This window comes from Pipra filicauda, unplaced genomic scaffold, assembly GCF_003945595.2.
Source record: "Pipra filicauda isolate LSUMZ 115617 unplaced genomic scaffold, ASM394559v2 scaffold21_size4447388_pilon, whole genome shotgun sequence".
In the NCBI taxonomy this organism is placed as follows: Eukaryota; Metazoa; Chordata; class Aves; order Passeriformes; family Pipridae; genus Pipra; species Pipra filicauda.
In genome coordinates, this window is record NW_024104332.1 from 2,282,564 (window position 1) to 2,301,480 (window position 18,917).

General features: G+C 43.0%; 1 protein-coding gene across 17 annotated transcripts in view; it reads right to left on the minus strand.

Annotated features, from left to right (window-relative positions):
* Positions 1-18,917, minus strand: part of UNC80 (unc-80 homolog, NALCN channel complex subunit) — a 119,193-nt gene that overhangs the window by 18,352 nt on the left and 81,924 nt on the right. For all 17 annotated transcript variants that reach the window (XM_039381329.1, XM_027751931.2, XM_027751947.2 and 14 more), the window contains 11 exons: positions 16,183-16,317; positions 15,344-15,482; positions 13,604-13,700; positions 12,768-12,938; positions 12,467-12,559; positions 10,530-10,565; positions 9,989-10,207; positions 7,367-7,567; positions 4,913-5,036; positions 2,498-2,623; positions 531-654 (listed from right to left, as the gene is read on the minus strand). In XM_039381329.1, coding sequence (XP_039237263.1) covers positions 531-654; positions 2,498-2,623; positions 4,913-5,036; positions 7,367-7,567; positions 9,989-10,207; positions 10,530-10,565; positions 12,467-12,559; positions 12,768-12,938; positions 13,604-13,700; positions 15,344-15,482; positions 16,183-16,317 — 1,465 coding nt within the window. The remainder of the gene's footprint in view (positions 1-530; positions 655-2,497; positions 2,624-4,912; positions 5,037-7,366; positions 7,568-9,988; positions 10,208-10,529; positions 10,566-12,466; positions 12,560-12,767; positions 12,939-13,603; positions 13,701-15,343; positions 15,483-16,182; positions 16,318-18,917) is intronic.

The following is an 18,917-nucleotide window of genomic DNA, read 5'->3' on the forward strand; positions in this document are numbered from 1 at the left end:
ACACACACAAACACAGAGCTATGCAGCACAAAGAAATATCCCATTCAGTGGTCTCATTTCCTTTTGGCATTCCCCTCTCCCTTTACTCTTTGCTTTCATTTACAGATTTACCAGTGAAGACCCTTTATAGCAGAAAACAAGGACCAGGACTTGTGCCAGACAAGTGGCATGGATTGGACAGACTGTGATCCACAGGGGCACACAATTTCCGTGACCTCTGCTCCCCTCTGTGGGTTCTGCTACAACAGATTTATCTCACCCTGCACTCCAGTTTCAAAAGCAGGAGCATATCTGTGTAAGACCTGACTCAAGAACCACGGCACAGCTGAAACAAAGGAAAGAAACAACAACAACAGCTTCTCCCAGTGGGGCTTTTTTCAGTCTCAGACCCAAAGGGCACTTAGCTGACACACTGCCAGTGACAGAAAATCAAATTAAAAAACAAAAATAAAATACAGAGGGCAGGGAAAGTGCAAACATCAGTTGTCAGAAAAGGGGGAGAAAAATTCCTTTTGTTAAATTAGTCAGACCTTTGCTTCCAGATCCTACTGTGAGCACAAATGGAATCAGTAGGTTTAAAAGCATTCCTTCCCTTCTTTCCTGATTGGTGAATGGGGAGACGACATGGCTTAGGGGGAAATCTTCTTTCAAAGCCTGTGCAGTAATAATAAGAAAGGATTAAAAGATTTCATCAGCAGATCACGCACACAAGTCACTGCAGGGAATGATGATCCCCAGGCACCCTGTTTACACAGTGTAACACCAGCATTGATGACCTGATTGAATAACAAGCCCTCAGACTACTTAGTCAGGAGTAAAAGGAACTCACAGAGTAACACAGGGGTCACCTGCTCTTGTCGCAGGCAAGATGTCAGAAGCCCAGATTCCTAACTCTTACATATCATTAATAAAATCAGATGTATCCCAGAGGAGTCGGCTGAGTGTTAGTCCTAAGCTCTGCACTTCTGTGAGTGGCATCAGGACCTGACCCAGACTATGAGGAATAAAAAAAGGAACAGAGGAAACTGCACAAATGACATAAGGTAAATATCCTGCTGTCCGAACATGGAGGCTATTCCCAAACACATTTTTTGTTCTGCCTCATTTTGTTCTGCCCCATCATCCTCCCTAACACAAAGAATGAACTCCTGAAAAATAAACAAAATGCACATTTACTTCTTGACACACAGTCAAGCCTAAATTGAATGGTCTTTCACCTTCTTTAGAGGAGGTAATACAAATGACCGCCTAGTGACAGCACTTCTGCTCATTTACAGCATCCCAGTTCCTACAGACTTAGCTGTGAAATACAACTCCTCAAGCTTGCAGACCTGGGCTGAGAAATTCCAGGAGAAGAAGTTTTCTGATGGAGTGTGAAGTACTTCTGTTTCCTATCCTGCTGGAAGTATCAGGAATTATGCCTACTCATGTGTTTTTCTTGACATGTTTGGTTTTCATTACATTTAAAGCTCACGAATGAGTGAACAGGGAGAAGAAGGTAAAAAAAGTAAAAGTTCCCAATACTTTAAAAAACACTATTAATTTGGTATCTGGTTTAAAAAATAAATCAATAATATTTCAGAGAAGGTGAAGGGGGCCCTTTTTTTGTTTTTGATTAAAGAACCATTGCCTTAGAGCTGGAAGAAACCTGTGTCAGTTTGTACCAAAAAGTGCTTTTGTGCCTCATGCTCTGAGCCGGCACTGTGTTTTGGTCCCTTCCCAAGCTGCCCTAATGCTCAGAAATACCTCCCTAAGTATTCAACTGGATGTGCCAATGCATACTTAAGTATGCAAGTTGGAGCTAGATTAGGAAATCTGTTCCTTCTTCGAACACCACTCTGACTAACCTCACACTAATGGGGAGAGAAAGGGATACAGAGGCAGAAAGACTCTGCAATAGTTATGGCCCTGTTATGAGAAAGGAATAAAGATTAAATGATCCAAAAAGTCCAGAATGCTTTCTTTTTTATTCTGGATAAAAAGGATGCCATTGCGTCAGCAGCTGAAAAGCCAAGTTGCCCTGCTTTTTGTGCTGGCACACTGTGTGATCAGTTCAGGTAAGAGCAGAAGCACACAAACTCCACTCTCAGTTGCACACGTGGTCCCACAGGAAGACAGGAAGGGTTGCATGGACATGACCCAAGCCAGGGCCCATCTCCCTGGGGTAGGAGGCTTATCCTAACTCCTTAGATCCTGCAGAGAATCCTAACCTGCTTATCAGAGCCTTAAACAGCATCCATCAGCCAAACTCCCTTGGACTTCAATGGCAGTGTTAAGCTGACGGATGCTTGCTCTGGACTTGGCCCCAGCAGAGGAATTCTGAGCTCAGCTCAAGCCTTCAAAAAGGAGGGAGAATTTACACGTTGCTTCTCTTTAATTTTTGGTGTATGTTCCACAGTTTTTGCCCAGCTTTCGCAGAAAGAAAACAGAGCACTGATGAGTTGGTGTCTCAACCCGAGGCTCTAACAGGCCTGGCCACAGGCCAGGGCAGACACACCTGTATCTGCAATGCTACAAGCCGGACAACAGCTGTGCTGAAGGGAAGAGGTGGTGAGAGATAAGGGCTGAGATGAAGAAGGGGTAATCCGTCAGCCACACTGGAGGGTCCTACTACTCCCATCACCTGCAATACAAACAGAGCACATCACCACAACTGGCTGCTTACAGTTTCACCCATGCCATATCCTCCAACATCAGTGAAATGGAGGTGCCTTTCATTGAGCACTGAGTTGGGGTGGATCTAGGAGAACCAGCCCCCTCAGTGGTCCTTGCAGGAGCTGAGGCCAGTGAGGGGAAGGAGTACTAGCAGGGAAAGGAAGAGGAGAAGAGGGAACCAGCAAGGATGGGAGGAATGCACAGGGAACCTGGTACATTTATAAATGCACCCAGTACGAGCCTTGAATGACCAGCACTGGACCGGTGGAACAGCTAGAGTTGGAGGATATGTCATGTGACAACTGTAACAAATAAAAATATATCATCAAAGCAAAAAGTCTGCATTGAAACTGGACATCTTTTCCCTTCCCTTGCTGTTCTACTTGAAAAATAATGTCCTAAGTCTGACCCAAGCCGGGTTTTGCACAATGTTCAGATTCCTCTCAAACACAGTCTCTTCTCAGGAACTGTAAGCATGATTTATCTCACCTGACTGACCCCAGATGTCTGAAGCAGAGTCGCCTGCATGTGACCTCGTCTGGAACTACCTGAAATATCAGCACTAGAAAACAGCATTTCTAAGAGGAGAGCTATTTATACTGTTTGGGATGTGTCCCTCTGGAGGAATTAAATCACAGGCCTGCATATGCCTGTTTCTCTCCATGACTAGACACATGTAGATGATGGGAACAGGGAGAAGTTACCTGGCAGATGACTAAGCTTATGGGAGATGAATACACGCTTCTTTCCCAAATTTAGCCTGGGCAAAAAAGCTAATAACCAGTTTTGTATCACAAAACCAAAAGACAATTTAGAAGGGAAAAAGTCAGAGCCCTTTCTTTGCATCACTATGGATTACCATTGAGATCAGCCTTCCTGGATGATCTCTTTTGTGCTTCTTGATGCAGCTGGTCTACACATGATACAGCATGTAATCAGGGTGCTCTCACAGTGCTAAAGCTAAAATATTTAGCTAAAGCTAAAATATTCTTAGCAGTAGGAGTACATCTTTGCCTGGTAGCTCTCCCTGATGTTCCCAGTCAGCTGAATGTAAGCATGACAACTGCACTTTAGCACTGCAGAGCTTTCTGTTTGTAGGGCACTGGCTAATTCTTAATGCCTCTCGGAGAGCCTGCTGCTGTGATTCACCCTGCCATGCCTGCTTGCCAAAGTGGAAGTCCATTCCAAATTTGTGTTTGAGCTGTGTAGCAGCCTCTGCATGGAGCAACTCTAAGTAGTCTGAGTGCCCAGAGCTGGCTTAGCTCCAGGCAGCTTGAACCTCTGCATGAACAGGGAAGAAGTCTTATATACTGACAGGTGGAAGCTTCCCTGCCCTTGCAGCAATGAGTGCTGAATGGACTTGAAGGACAGGAACCTGGCAAAACCTGATATTGCATTTTAGCTGGTGATCATTGTTTTCAAAGCCCCTCGGAGCACTAGTAAACCCTGAAAAGTTTTTCTGTTGCTGCTAGAAGTAGTTACAACATTTTTGTTCTAAGGAGAAAATGTTATAAAACCCAATAACAATAAAAATGCTAGTGCAGCCTTTCCCCCTTTATTTGTTTTTTTTTCCACATAGAATGAAAGCACGAATGTTTGCCCAAATGGCTGGAGTTACATTGCTATCAAAGTGGGGGCTTGTCCTCAGTGTAACAGCTGCACAAACACTAGAGTCTATCTCTGAATGACCAAGCATGTCTCTGTTGTAACACACCTAGGAGCATAAACTCTACTAGGAGTGGGATCTGAACATTGTACAGTGCAAACCTGTACTAGATCAAGCCAGGGACATTGCAAACAGTGGAGTCAATCCACCTTGTAAACCCTTCTAACTAGCCAACACCCGATGGCCTCTGACAGAGCCACCAGGCCCCTTCCCCCACTGGGGATGGTAGGTACCCCCAGTGCCACCTTCTCCCTGTCTCTACCAGGTGTGTGCAGTCTCCACCACCCCACTCTCCAACTTGCAGCCCTCAACTCTCAGCTCAGTCTGGCAAAGGTGGATCTTCAAAGTGGTGTGTGGGAAGCAAGGGAAATAAATCCCTTGACCGCTGCTACCGGTCACTGTATCTCCCCATGCACCACTTCAAAAATGAACCTTACTATCTCTAGTGTCACTTGCGAAGTCCCCCTGCCAGGGGTAAGGGGGACAGGTAAAATGACAGGAGTGGGAATGAACTGTCATCTTCAGTCCAGAGAAGTCAACAGCAGGGGGAGGTTTAGTAAAGGTTCGTGGGGTTGCCACTTGGCTACTCACCAGATTGACACAGACATTGATCAGAGACCTAAGGTGAGGCAGGAAGGATATGATAGGCTGCCTCTGAAGTGTCAAACAAACCCCTTCAATCAAACTGCTGGCAGGCTCCCACTCAACCTGGCGCCTGCAATACAACAGTAGGTTCTGTTAGCCACGGGCTCCTGCCCCCCACCAGATGCCCGCGACCGACACACAGTGACACCCACGGAGGAAACGCTTCAGACAGCAGTGACGTCCCAGGGAGCACAGAATGCGCGACAGACGGAAGGTTTTACCCCCGCAGCTCAGGAAAGCGCAGAGCCACAGAGCACAGCGGGCATTTGAGAGACAAGAAACATAGCAGAGGGTCTTTGCTGCTCACAGCAGCAGTGGTGAAGCCGCATTTCGCTCCCTGAGGATTCCCTCGGAAAAGATGAAAAATGAAAGGGAGCCCCAGACAGTGGTCTCAGGTGTCCCTATGTGGGGAAAAGATCTACTGTGCCATGCTACCAGCTGAGAGTGAGTCCTCCATGTAGCTTATGGATGTTCCCCACTGGAAGCCCATCGTCTTAGTGCCCTCTGTAAGCTACTGTGCAGCTTGGTCTGCTCTGCCAGAGTGACTCATAAACACAGACTGCCCCAAATGTAAACTGACCCAGTAGTACAATCTTTATCTCCCTCATCCTGTGCAGGAGGGATGATTCATTTTCTATCAGCACTAGTCCTTCATTCCAGGATCCTTTCTTCGCCGACACTTTGCTTTTTTCACCAAAACAACATTTAGGGCTTGTGCCAGCTGCTGAAAGGATTCGCCTTCCTAGTCGTAAGCAGGCACAGCGTAGGTAACGTCAAAGTGGTTCATACCCTTCATCTCAGGGCCTGACTTTGGAGTCAGTGCAGTTCAGAAGCCAGCATCTGACTAAGCACTTTTTGGGACAGAAAGATAAGGCTGGCATAGCTTGTCAGCTCAATCCTAAACAGTATCCTAGTCGAGCTCCCCAGACTTCTCAGAGACGTGGGGGACGAAGTGTTCACTACGTGTGTTCTTATACAGACCAACATACGTTCATCTTTGAGCATCCACAGTTCTTAGATCTCCAGAATAGTAGTTTGTTCTTGCATTCTTCTTACACACGCACTGCTTCCACTGGGTTTGGAGCGGGGTGCCCACAGGAGGCAGCATATAAGACTGTGATGTAAGTACCCCAATGGATGGCTCTTGGGCTCTGGCACCCAGGCCCATCCCTAAGAGACCCAATGATGGCCCAGTGATGCTTAAATGTAGATGCTGTATTTGATCCAGTGGCTTTGAGTCCCTTTGTGTACAGAAGAGCAATTTCAGCCAAGCATAGGTACAGGCACAGACAGAGAGAATATGAAGGGAATTTGAATGTATGAACATCCATTCAGTTTACATAAAGAGGAAAGATCTTCAGGAACAGAATACCCTTTATCTGCCTTTCAGGGAGAAGAAAGTATGAGCGAGAAAAGAAAGAATGAGCGAGAAGCAGACAAGACATGACAAAGAATCAAACCACCAGGAAGGACAAGTATCAAAATTTCTGCCTCTGAGTTCCCTACAAGGGCAGGAATTTCTTGAAGCAGGTTGTTAGCCAAAGGAAAGCGATAGATAGTGATGCCAGAAAGAAGAGATCACCTTCCTTTTATTTGCTCCATCTTTGCTGGGTACAGATAATTTACACTGGGACCTAATTCTGATGTTCTCTGACATGATTTGGCTTCTCAGCTGAGACTGACAGCAAAGGGACTGATTCAAGCAGTTTAGGACATATGCCGATGGGGGTCACTAAGACCAATGACTCTTTTTACTCAGATCACTGCAAAATTTACAGGGCTGAGAGATTTTATACTACACAGGCTGGATTTGTACCACTGCCTCCAAGGTAGGAACACTCCATAGCCAATACTTCTTGAAATGGCCAAAGCCTGTGCCATAATGCCACTGTGTGATGCACCAGGCTTCCACTAGCCCCTGACTTGAAGCAGTTGATGCAGATCTGTGCCCTTTACTCGGGAGCATCCAGAAGCTATCGCATAGCTCCAGACTATTTTTGTCTTTACAGTGAACGTAACAGTACAGCCATGCTACAAATACTCTTGCTACAGTTTAGCTTTCCAGTACAAAATAAAATTAATCTCCTCAACTCACAGCTAAGGTAAATAAAGAGGGCAGTGAGATGGTAAAAACCTGAAGACTTATTTCGGGGAAAGAAAAATGACATTTCTGGAAGTTCTCTCTGTAGTTCTCAGTAACCGTGTGTTTCTTTTGTTACCAGAAGACACAACAAAAATGTCAACATAAACACATAACAGAGATAAAAACACCTGTTAATCTTCTGACACGTTGTAAAGATTCGCTGCAACGCGCCAGCTTTAGCCAGGATGACATACCCACACTTCAAGGCTTGCAACATCAGAAATGGACCCCCATGGGTTTCCAGCGTACCAGCTCACCTCAGAGTAGGCATCTTGTGAATTTTATTGAACATACGATCCAATCTCTTTAAGATGAGGATAAGGGCAGGTCTCACCGCCTCGGCCGTCCAGTCCGTGATGGGCAGCATCTCCATGATGTAGCGCCGGAGCCCTCGGCTCTCCATGGTCTGCGTGTCGTAAGGTGCCAGTTTCAGCAGGGAATGTGCGATTTCCGCCAGCCTGGAACCGGGGATCGTGAAGAGGGAAATCAAACACAACTTGCGTTTCTCCACGCGTGCAAACGAACTAAATGGTAAATCTTTCGCAGCCTAGTAAAAATGTGCTGCTGTTTAAACTCTTAGACGCGGTCTCTAAACAATCTGTTAAGATTGTCTTGCTGGAATCACTGCTTAAGAACACGAGTGATCTAAAAATTACTTTTACATTGACATTAAATGCGCCGAAGGGACATGAGGAATCACAGATTTGTGTAGCTAAAAACAAAGTATTTGAGCTGTCAGTCAGACTACAACATTGCAAATGTCTGTGAAATACAGACCCAATGAAACCTATTTGTCAATATTCATTAATATCAATATTATTAAAATGGATTTGGTTTGGTTTTGTGCTTGTTTTTCAGTTTTACTACTGTAAAAAGTCTCACTGTACAATTTTCAAGTGTTAAAATTATAAAAATAACGTGTCCGTGGGTTTACACAACACGTCCTTTGTAGGATTACTCCCTGCAGCTTTGATTTGTTTCTCCTGATGCCTCTACAGATTGTGTTGCTGTTGCTTCTTCTAACCCTCCCAGATGGCCTTGCCGATGGCATTTTCTGTGTTGACTACGAAATATCATGGCAGCATTTAACTCGCAGTTTGACAAAGATCTTCTGAAATACTTGAATGTTTGTGGCAAACAAAGACTACAAATAAAGCTGCATCTACTAATAAAAGGGATAGAAATCTGTATACTCCCTGAAACGGACTTTATAGTGTATGATTACAATACAGCCTTATCCATATTGTGGGGGAGTTTCCTGAAATGCCTTCAACTAATGGAACATATCTCTATTCTCTTTATAATCTGCCTAGCAATATCAAGGGCAATGAATTCTTCAGATTAACCAAAAGTCCTATAAAAGTTTTTCTTTATCCACTTTTTCTTTATTATTCCTTTTTACAACTACTTTGTCCTACTATGGAGTAGGTCTGTTTTCTTAAACACTGTGAAATTTAAATTATCATATAATTAAGCTTCTTGCTGGCAACTTAACATGTGGCAATCAGTGATACATAATGGTATATGAAAACTTCCTTATGTGTTATAAAGTGTGAGATCCATTTCATCCAATTTGAGAGGTCAATCTCAATTAATCTTCTAGTTCTGTTCATGCAGAAATAAGCAACCTGGGAAATTCTTATCTTCCCGAAATACTGGCATAAACAGCTCACTGGATATGCATCTCCCTTTTTCATTGGGTCCAAATAGATCTTTATGACTTTTGCAGACTGAACATTTAACTTCTAAATGGCTAAAATTGGGTGAGATTCAGCCTGTCTGAAGTGACTAGCATATTATCTTACTTTCTGAAGCCTCTGAAATGGTACCTGTCAGCCTCCCAGGACCATGGCTGTCACATCACGTTCTGGTGAGTCTGCTCTCTAGGTAGAACTCAGTTTTTTCCTCCAGTGGTTAAATGTGGTCAGTCATTTCAATGATACAAATTTATGTAAGAACCATGATGAAGTTTGCTTTTATTTAAGACTGTCTGTGATTAAGCACTTCAGGTTCCAACTCCAACAAACAGATATTTCTAGCACCTCCAGGACATTTAAGAGAACCAGAGCACAGCTCATTATCTACTGCAAATCAACCCCTTGGTTTTACTGCTGTAACCTTTGACCGTGAAAGACCTTTCTTGAAAAGAATGCAGTATTTGCCAGCTGCAAGTGTAAAAAGTATGAAACACTGACAAAAGAATTGAGTCCCAGTTGTTGGACAAACTTCTCAGTAGCAACTTATGTTATTTTGTGTTTACCATGAACGGCAAACTCAGAGAATCAGGACCAAAGTGCTTAGGAGGCTCCACTCCCAACTTCTTCTAGGTCAGCACCACGTGAAACTCTGCAGTGAGCGTCCAGCCAGCAAGCTGGGCTCAGTGCTGCACCTTAATAAAAGACTTGTGCACCTCTTTATCCTGTAAATGCCTTCTGCCCCATCCTCTTCCCTATTTCAGGCACTTATGGAGTGGTTGCTCTGCCTTTCTTGCTGGTTCTGATGCACTGAGTCACAGGAAAGGATACAGCTTGTATTCAGCCAGCTAGGCAGTCTCTCCAACCCCTGCCCCCTGTCGATACAGGCTTATTATCTGCCCTGATCTTCACTGCCACTGATTCTCATATATCACATAGGCTTCCATGGAGCTATTTCAGATGGGGGTCTGAATGAGACCAGAGGAGAGCTTAAGAAACCTTCCTTATACACAGGCAGCATCAGGTACAATCTAAGGAACATCCAAAACAACCTCTGCATGTTTCAGAGAGCAAAATGCAACTACACTACCAAAAAGTGATCCATCTGCTATTATGAAAACTTAAGAGCTAAAAGAAGGGAATCTCCCTGAAACGAGCAAGAAAAGCAGCATGCCAGTGGAATACCTCATGTGGGACTTCACATCCAGCAGCTCCAGAGAAGTCACGCGGGGCTCACCAGCCAGATTCTGCAAAATCTTCAGCCTTGGACCACAGTGCTTGTAAAACTCTGTGCAGATATTCAGCAATGACTCCCGTGGTCTCCTGAACTCCTCTCTGGCAATTCGTTCATCCAGCTCCTCTCGGGGAAGACCCTGGCCCTCCTCCAGTATGTGAAGGTTCTCCCTGGAGAATATTAAATGAGACAAAGTAGGAAGTGTTATATGCAGTGGATCAGCAGGGATAGATTATAACAATGTCTCCATCTCGTTTTTGCAACAGGTGCTTTCTGCTGCAATTGAAAAGCAGTTGCACCTGCAATTAAAAAAAACAAAAAAGGAAAATTATAATATGCAAAGTCATGCTAAAAATGTAAATATTTTTAATGTAAATATGTATGAACTATCCTTTGCTACCCTCCCCTGAAAAAAGGCTGCCTGTCACAGCAGCAGTGCATATAAACAGTTCATCATATGTCATGGAAGACTGGGCAAAGATTTTACTATACCTGATAAAGTGTAGTTTGGTTCCTTGTTCAGGGTACCTGGGAAAACAGAAACAGGGAGGTTTTAAACAGCAACTTAGTAATGTCTAAACTGTGCCTTTCTGAAAGAAAGTGATACTGTTGTAGCCCAGAGGTTTACTCACCAGGGCAGGATGGTATCTTGTGTCACTGGAACCATGGCTACACATAATTACCACACTGAACAGCCTGTACCTCCCAACTGGCTGCAAACAACATATTCCTACAGTTATCCACCTTGTTATGAAAGGACAAATTTAAGCTTATAAACCATAGCCCTCTTTCAATTTCTCTTACTGATTTTCCCTCCAGTGCTCAGTCTGTTCCACGAATCCAGAGCTCACCAAGTGGAGTTTTTTTATTGTCATTTTCTCTTGACATTTCTTGTTGAGAAAGCATTAATAAACCTTGCACCACTTGGCTAACATGTCCAAGGCTGTAACAGTGATCATTCATGAGACTCCTGCTCATGTTGCCAGCAGATGTCTGTTGCAATGATAATACAGTAAAAGAAATATAGGCAGGAAATCTGGAGCAGTGCAAAAATATTTTGGATCAGAGATTGAACATTTGATAATCAGAAAGATCTGGAAATGTAAATCAAGATGCCTGAGTCACAGAGCATTGGGAATCTCTGCATTGCCTGTCACCAGATACATATTAACTGCTCTCCAAAATGAGCAGACAGATAATAAAGCAGTACTTTCCATTACACCTTATCTTCCTTAGACTGGGCAATCTTGCAATGGAAGTAAATGGCATATATCCACTTCAGACTCGAGCATGGAGGAGTTTATCTGCTTCTCAGATCAGGGGTTGAAAGTCAAAGCTGTGTTTCATCCATGCCTGAATTGATCTTAAAGAATAATAGGCTGATTCCAGGAGTTATGAACCAAGATGTGTACACTATCTCCCTTGAATACCAAAAAAAAAAAAAAAAAAAAAAAAAGACAGGTAATAACTTGGAAAGCTCTAGGGGACAACAGTAAGGCACAGTCTGGTCAGGAGAAGGCAGAGCTGCCTAGAAAAGTAATCAGTACTGCAACAAAAAACCTTCATAATCCCAAATGCTTGTGGGTGGATTTTATAACAAAATTTCTTAAGTCCTTTCTCTATGACTAAATTGTCAGAAGCCTTGTCTGATTTGCAGCAGCCTAACTGGAATGGCCACTATGGCCAAGGAGCACTATTATAGTTTGCTGGTGCCATGTCCTTCTTCCATGTGAAGGTTCTTTAGTGTTTTGTAGTTTTTTTTTTAAGAAGGACAAAAATATTCCCAGTCATTCTTCCACTTCTCTCAAATTCTCCATCACCTCCTCCTTTGCTATCTGCAACTGCAAAAAAACCATAGACCAGTGTGGAGGTAAAGTTCATACAAGGAGAGCATAGGAAATGTAAAAGGAAATGGAAAAGAGAAGAAAAGAAACCTAGAGGAGGTGCCAGCCTGCGAGTATCAACTGACATGCAGTTTATGCTTGTACTGCTGTTCAGTCCTTCAAAACAGGGCCAGAAGGATCTGACCCTTCTGCTGTCCAAATGTGCTCTGCCCAGTGGTCACTTTGACAGTGGACTCAGCAGGAAGCAAAGCACAGAGAAGAGGGACATAGTTGCTTTGGCAGTATACTTCTAGAATACAAGAAGAGAAACAAATAGGAAGTAATTTAAGATAGATGTTATTCATTTTGATATCCTGGTCTTCTACTTAGATACGTGATTTTTAAACAGAAATTCTAGTTTTGAGTATTTTGGTTGCCATCAGAAATGCAGTCTTGGGCTATGTGCTCTTTTTATGTGACTGTTCTCTCACAATATGTAGAGCACTTCCTCAGCTCTCTGAGGCCAAGCACTCTAAGCAATGCTGCCTTACTCAAAAAAAATTAAAAACCTGTTAAGAAAAATGAAAGAAAAGGCCCCTGACTTACCTGGTGTTCACACCTGCTGTCATGGTGTGGTTTGCTGTTGTGGTCCCTTTATGGCCCTGGTCACATCGACTCATCTGTGGAGCTGTCATAGGCCTAGCAAAGAGGTGAACAGCACATTACACACTAAATCTAACAAGCACAATGAAATCCTCCTTGTGATCTGGTGAAATCTGGCACTAACTTTACCATGTCTCAAACTCAACCATTATTCAAGCTGAGATGCACATTGTGGCCTCCTGTGCATTCCCTCTCCCACACGGAAAACCAAATGCAGCTCAGACCTTTGACCCACGTGGGTTACCTGGTGAGAACTTCTACACTGTACAGGAGGGCCTGCAAAGAGGTGGCAAGGGCACCCATAGAAGCAATCTCCTCACGAGCTGCTGTCCCAGTCTCCACTTCAGAGGTTTGTCGCTTCAATTTCTGTAGGTAACAGGGAACAAGCGCTTCCAAGACCATCAGCATCTGGAGGCTGGAAAAATAACGATCTGTTTTACTTTGTCAGTCCTGAAACTCACTTTAGGTAGAGGCTTAACTTCCTATCTGAAGACCCCTGGATCTCTCACTGGGCTTGTGATTTCATTGCTTCTCACTAGAAGCCCAGAGCCAAAGAAACTATTGGATGAGGGATTTCAGGGGGAAAATTAGCTGATGCAAGAAACAATAATAGTGATGGAAACAGCCTGAACTTCCGGGTATCTTCCAGATATGTCATCCATTTGCTAACAACCACCTTCCCTTTCACAGACCCTTTTATTCTCGTTTCCCTCTTGCAAACTAATCTTTGTACTTTATCAAGTTTACCTCCCCACTCTCTTATCTTTCTGTTCTTTCCAGCTGCCTGTTTCTCCCCCTCCAGTTCCCCCTCAGCTTCTCTGATGACAGAAACCTGCAGAAAATGGTGTGTCTCCCCTGGGAAATACAGGTTATGTGTTGCTGCTCCAGCTGCCATCCTGCTTAGTGCTGGCAGGATTTGGAGCTGGTGTTCTAGCCAGGGCTTGGCCTCACAGGGAAGCCCCCGTGTTTGGAATGCATTTCTGTACCCTCTGCCTCCATTTTCCAGCCTTGCTTTCCCGTACCCTGTGCAGCTTTTATGCCTTTTCTGAGTCTGCACAAACCAATATAACAGATTAGCACCTTCTGAATGACTCAGGAGCATAGGCCACCACTGTCACACACAGCTTGATGGCTTCGCTGATGGAAAAGGTCAGGTCTTCACTTCCATAGCAGAAGTCTGAGGGAGTAAAGCAATATGAGAACACTATCACACAATCATACTGAATATGAAAGGAGCTAGCACGCTCTTTCCTTTTTCTTCTCTCCACTTGCTTCCTTCTCATGTTAAAACTGCCCAACAGGCACTGGCTTTTGATAAAAATCTGTCTATATAAAGGAAACATATGCTGCACTCCCACTTGCACCCTGCTGTCCAAGGACTCTGTAGGTAAGAAACAGCTCTCAGTAGGTCACTCATGGCTGAACACAAGGCCTACAGCTGCTGGAGTCCTGTTTCAAAAACACCATCCATCACAAGCAAAGTCTTAAGCTCATACATGACAAAGGCACATGTCAAATTAATGATAATTTTTATGCTCCTCCTGCTTTTTCTTACATGTTTTCACCAGACAAAAAATGATGGTGATACACCACTGATGGCAGAAGATAGTTTTACTTCCCAAAAATCAAACACCTTCTATACTGTTAGCCACATGGGTGCCAGCACAAAAGTGAGTTTGTTGTGCTAGTGATTTCACAGAAAGTCTTCAAAAGCATTTCAGTCCCATACTACAAATATAACTTTGGAGGTAATTAGTTGAGGGAACCAAGATACTAAAGTATCCAAAGATTAATATCTGTAATACAACTACAGTCCCGTTTTCAGAAGTGAGTTTGGTATGCAGGAGCCCAAGTAAAAGTTAAGGTCCCAAAACATGTAAACAAACCACTTTGAACAACGGAATTTGGATGTCAGATATTTTAGAAAATTCTGATCTTCATATGGAAGATACCAGATACACAACATACTCATCTACAGCCTCATCATCAACACACACACTTGAGAATTTTCAGAGATGCCTTTGAATAGCCCTCCACAGAAACCCCAAAGATTTTATATAAACGTTTGCTACATTCAACAAAGAGGAAGAAGTATCTCCTGTTTCTGTACTATTTTATATTATAACTTGTGATAAAATCCCAGTATGTAACAAAGCTTTAACTCTAAAGCTAGTCAGGCTTCACAGTGCAACAAGGTAAATATTACTTAAGGGAAGTGCAAATATGGAAAGTAAGCTGAAGATCCTAATAAAAATCAGCAAAAATTACTTCTCTGCAAATCACAAAGTAGCCAAATTATTAAATACTGTGCATGGATAACTTGTCCTGGATACATCATACAGCCATACATATTCTGCTTTGTGATAGCATCCCCCCAGGAGCTCAGCACTGCTGGATATCTAACGGCATCCATCATCATCTACTAGTCATAGTCTGCCCATGGGAGAGGATGCTTTTGTTTCCTGTCCTCGTGGAGCAGAGCAGAGGATGATCTTGTCAGCATGATACAGTTTATTAGGCATCTTTATTTTTCACCCACACATGATAAAATTCAAAATGCCAAGGGCTAGTCTCAGACCAGCAGGCTTAATGCAGAAAAAGTAGCTTTGGAAGGAAGGAAGTTAATAATTCTCCTCCTGCAGAAAATATCAAAAGGATGGTGGTGATAAAGCCAACCTTAAAAGCCTCATGAGGCATAAGAAACAAATATGACAGCATTCTGGGAGAAGAGAAGGGCCCTGAATAAATCAGACTGCATCAAATATATGCTGAATCAATAAACAACAAACCAGAATTGAAGAAAGGGTGCTCTGCTGTTACCTAATGACTTGAGAGGCTTTTCTGCTTTCACCAGCTCTAAGATGTCCAAAATATCAGGAGTATCTCCCTCCAAGGACTGCAGAAGGTCAAACAGGCACTGAGCCGACACTCCTTTGCTGGTTCCGTTGTTTGTGGCATCCTGTTCCAACAACAAACATTCATGGCTGGTTTTCTGAGGGCCTGTGTGCATCCCAGGAATCTTTATCTGGAGGTGTGGGCAACCTTTGTTTTTGACAAAGGGCCCACATGGAGTTCAAGAGCTCACTACTGCCAAAAAATAAGGCTTGCTTGACTCAACAGACTGATGCTACAGCGGGAGCATGATCTGAAAACTGCACACAGATCCTTGCTGCCCTGTGAAGGACAGATATGTGTGCTTGCTGTGTATGTACAGTTAGATTTGGCAGCCCCACTTCAAATTAAGATGCCATTACCTTGCCTTAACTCACTAAAATGTTAAAAAGTAATAAGGGAATATTTCAAAACAGGGCTAGTCCAGTCTTCGAGTTCACATGTACTAAAACTTGGCATTAAGCTTTTAATTCCTGTTGCTGGATGCTAGGAATGGATTTGCATTTGAAGAGCTACAAATCATTATTGTTCTTTTATAATGTATTTATACACAGAAATTTGAAATGAGACCGCATTTACTAGCCTGGATGTCAGTGGCCCATTATCTCAGCACCCTGCTCTATCAGCTGATGCACAGAAGTGTGCAGAAATAAGCTTAAGAACCAGTTCTGTTCAGCACTCGGTGTTTTCCGTTTGTGACCTCTGACAGGGGCTGGCTGCATGCACAGGCTTCCCCACTCTGAGACTAGAGAACCACTCTTACTCACAGGGAACTCCAGGAGAGGGGCCACGCTGGCAAACAGCTGCAGGATAAAGGGCTTGCGGTGCAGGACGTAGAACTGGCGACACGCGAACTCGATCGCTTGGCGCAGCTGGGGGTTGCTTTCATAGTCAGAGTACACCTGAGCAGATGGAGGAGGACATGGAGGCACTACTACAGGGGAAGAACTCTTCATCTCCTGAGCCCAGACTGAATCAACTACAGCCTGGTCATTCCTGACATGTTTGCCTAACAGGCTTTTAAAGAGGGAGACTGGGCCACCCTCCCTGGCAATGCATTTCAGGGACAAACTACCCTTAGAAAAAAGGTTTGCTTTTCACGCTTGAACCTTCTTTGCCACACCTTTAGTCCATTATTTTTTGTCCTATGTATCACAGGTAGATTCCTTCCCTCTCTTTCCTAGAAGTACTTTACTTCTCAGAAGCCAGTTAGTGCTTTCTTCCTCAATCTTCATATTTTTTAGATAATCGAATCTTCCAGTCCTTCCTGACAACACATGTTTTCTAGATGAACATCGCTGTTCTTCTGCAGTCTCTTCAGTTAACTGATGTTTTTTGTGCAGTGCCCACTGGACAGAGACAATACTTCCAGTCAGGAGTGCTGCTGACTGGAGCAGCAGAATTTTTCCATGTTTCTTTCACAAGATACAAATCTGTGTAGGCACCTCAGAATGGCATTTGAGGTATTTTTCTCTTTTATCCTTCAGTAGAAGGATACTGTTGGTTCATGTTTAGCTTCAGATCTATTTCAGATCACATTTATGTGGCTGATGATTTGAAAGTAAGGTGTAAGCTGACCAACATGATCTGTTTTCTTTTCCTTTTTTTCCAATTGCATCTCCAGTTTGTCATGATAATTTGGACTCCTAGCCTGTCCTCCAACACACTGACAGTGCCACTCACTATTAAGATCTTTTAAGGTTTTTAGAGTGGCATTTCCTTCAGTGGCCACTGAACTATGAAACCAATATGTTACCAAAGATGTGGGATTTGTTTCTCTATTATGTAAACAATATAAATTGCTAGGAACAACTTCTCTGTGCTTCCTTTTTCTGTCCATTCCAATCACCTGTCTGCACTTCTCTGCTGGTACAAGTCTTGTTTGGGTAGGAAGGGGAGGAAGGATTTTCTTGGTATTTGCTGACAACAAGAAATACTAAGATTTTTTGGTAGTGCAAAATTCACATTACAGCCCAGGGCTCTTGAAGATTTCTAAAAAATTATTAGTGTGAGACCTCTGCAGAGATGTATTCACTCCTCAGTAACCTGGTAGGCTGAGTTTAACGTGGCTTTAATACAACCAGAAGCCTCTAGAATGGTTATGAGGACACCAGAAATATCTCATTTATCTTAGAAAAGGGAAATAATTATCTGTATATACATTTTACCAAAGAAGGTGGAAAAACCTGCATCAAAAAGAGCCCTGTGGGGGTCTATGTATGTATGCACCAGGAGCTAAGCTGTTAATGGCTGGTTCAATTAAAGACTGGATCAAACCCAGAAGTGGTAGAAGAACTGACCACAAACCACCTAATCTTGAGTGCCTGAAGCAGAGAAGTGAAGGACTGCAAAACCAAACAAGCTCAGCCACACTTGGGTTTTCTTTTGGAATTGCTTTTTTACATCTCAAGAGGGGTATTTTATTAATTCAGTAGCTGACAATAATTTGGGAGAGGGAGGATAGAAAAGAATTACAAGCTAATTTCTCTGCATATGAAGTGAAAATGAAGTGAGACTCCTTCATAGGACTGAATGATTACTGCCAAGTACTTCAAATTATGTTATTAAGCTATTTTATTTCAAAATGTCTTGTTTCTAATGAATAAACCCATGCACTGCCAACTTGGATCCAATTTATACTTATCTAACCATGTAAGGCACGATATTACAGTTTCCAGTTACTAAAGAGTTTGTTTAAGTAGCTAAAGTAATCACTGGTCCTAATTACTGTGGTCCATTAACTATGTTAAAATGAATACATACAGGGATGCTTCTTTAACAGAAATGATAGTTTTTTCTGTATTTGCATTATAATACTTAATCTCTAGATACTGTCTTTGAGCACTACAGAAATAATCCTTTCTTTCTGTAAAAGAACTACTTTTTTAAATTTCATTTTCAGTAGCTAATTTTTCTGAAAAGTAAACAGGAAAAAAGATCTACTTGTACACCTCAAAGCACAGAGAAGTTCCACCTCTAACACTTCCAGTACTTGTCATCACTCACAGGAAAAGACAACACACAGTTTTTCATAATTAAAAAGTGATTATAATTTTGTTTCAATCAGCAAGTAGCAAACTTAGATATTTCAATGATTCCCCAAGTTTCAGCTGTCCCTGGAGGAGAAACCACCGAGGGAGACCCAAGGCCCAAAAATTGTCTAGAAATTTCACATTTCTGTGTGGCAGTACAGAGTAAGGGAAATGGACATTCATTTACTTAACACAAACAAGTAAATAAAATGTAGTCATTTACTCACGAAGAAAAGGGAAAGCTAATTTGGACCATCCCACCCTGATTTGCTGCCTTCCTGAGGCCTGCAAAATTTGTGCTCTCACCAGGACTCAGCAGATTAAAATTTCCCGTTAAGTGTCAGTTCCATCGTAGAATCACAGGATGGTTTGGGTTGGAAGTGACCTTAAAGATCACGTAGTTCCACCCCACTGCCATGGGCAGGGACACCCTTCACTAGCCCAGGTTGTTCCAAGTCCTGTCCAACCTG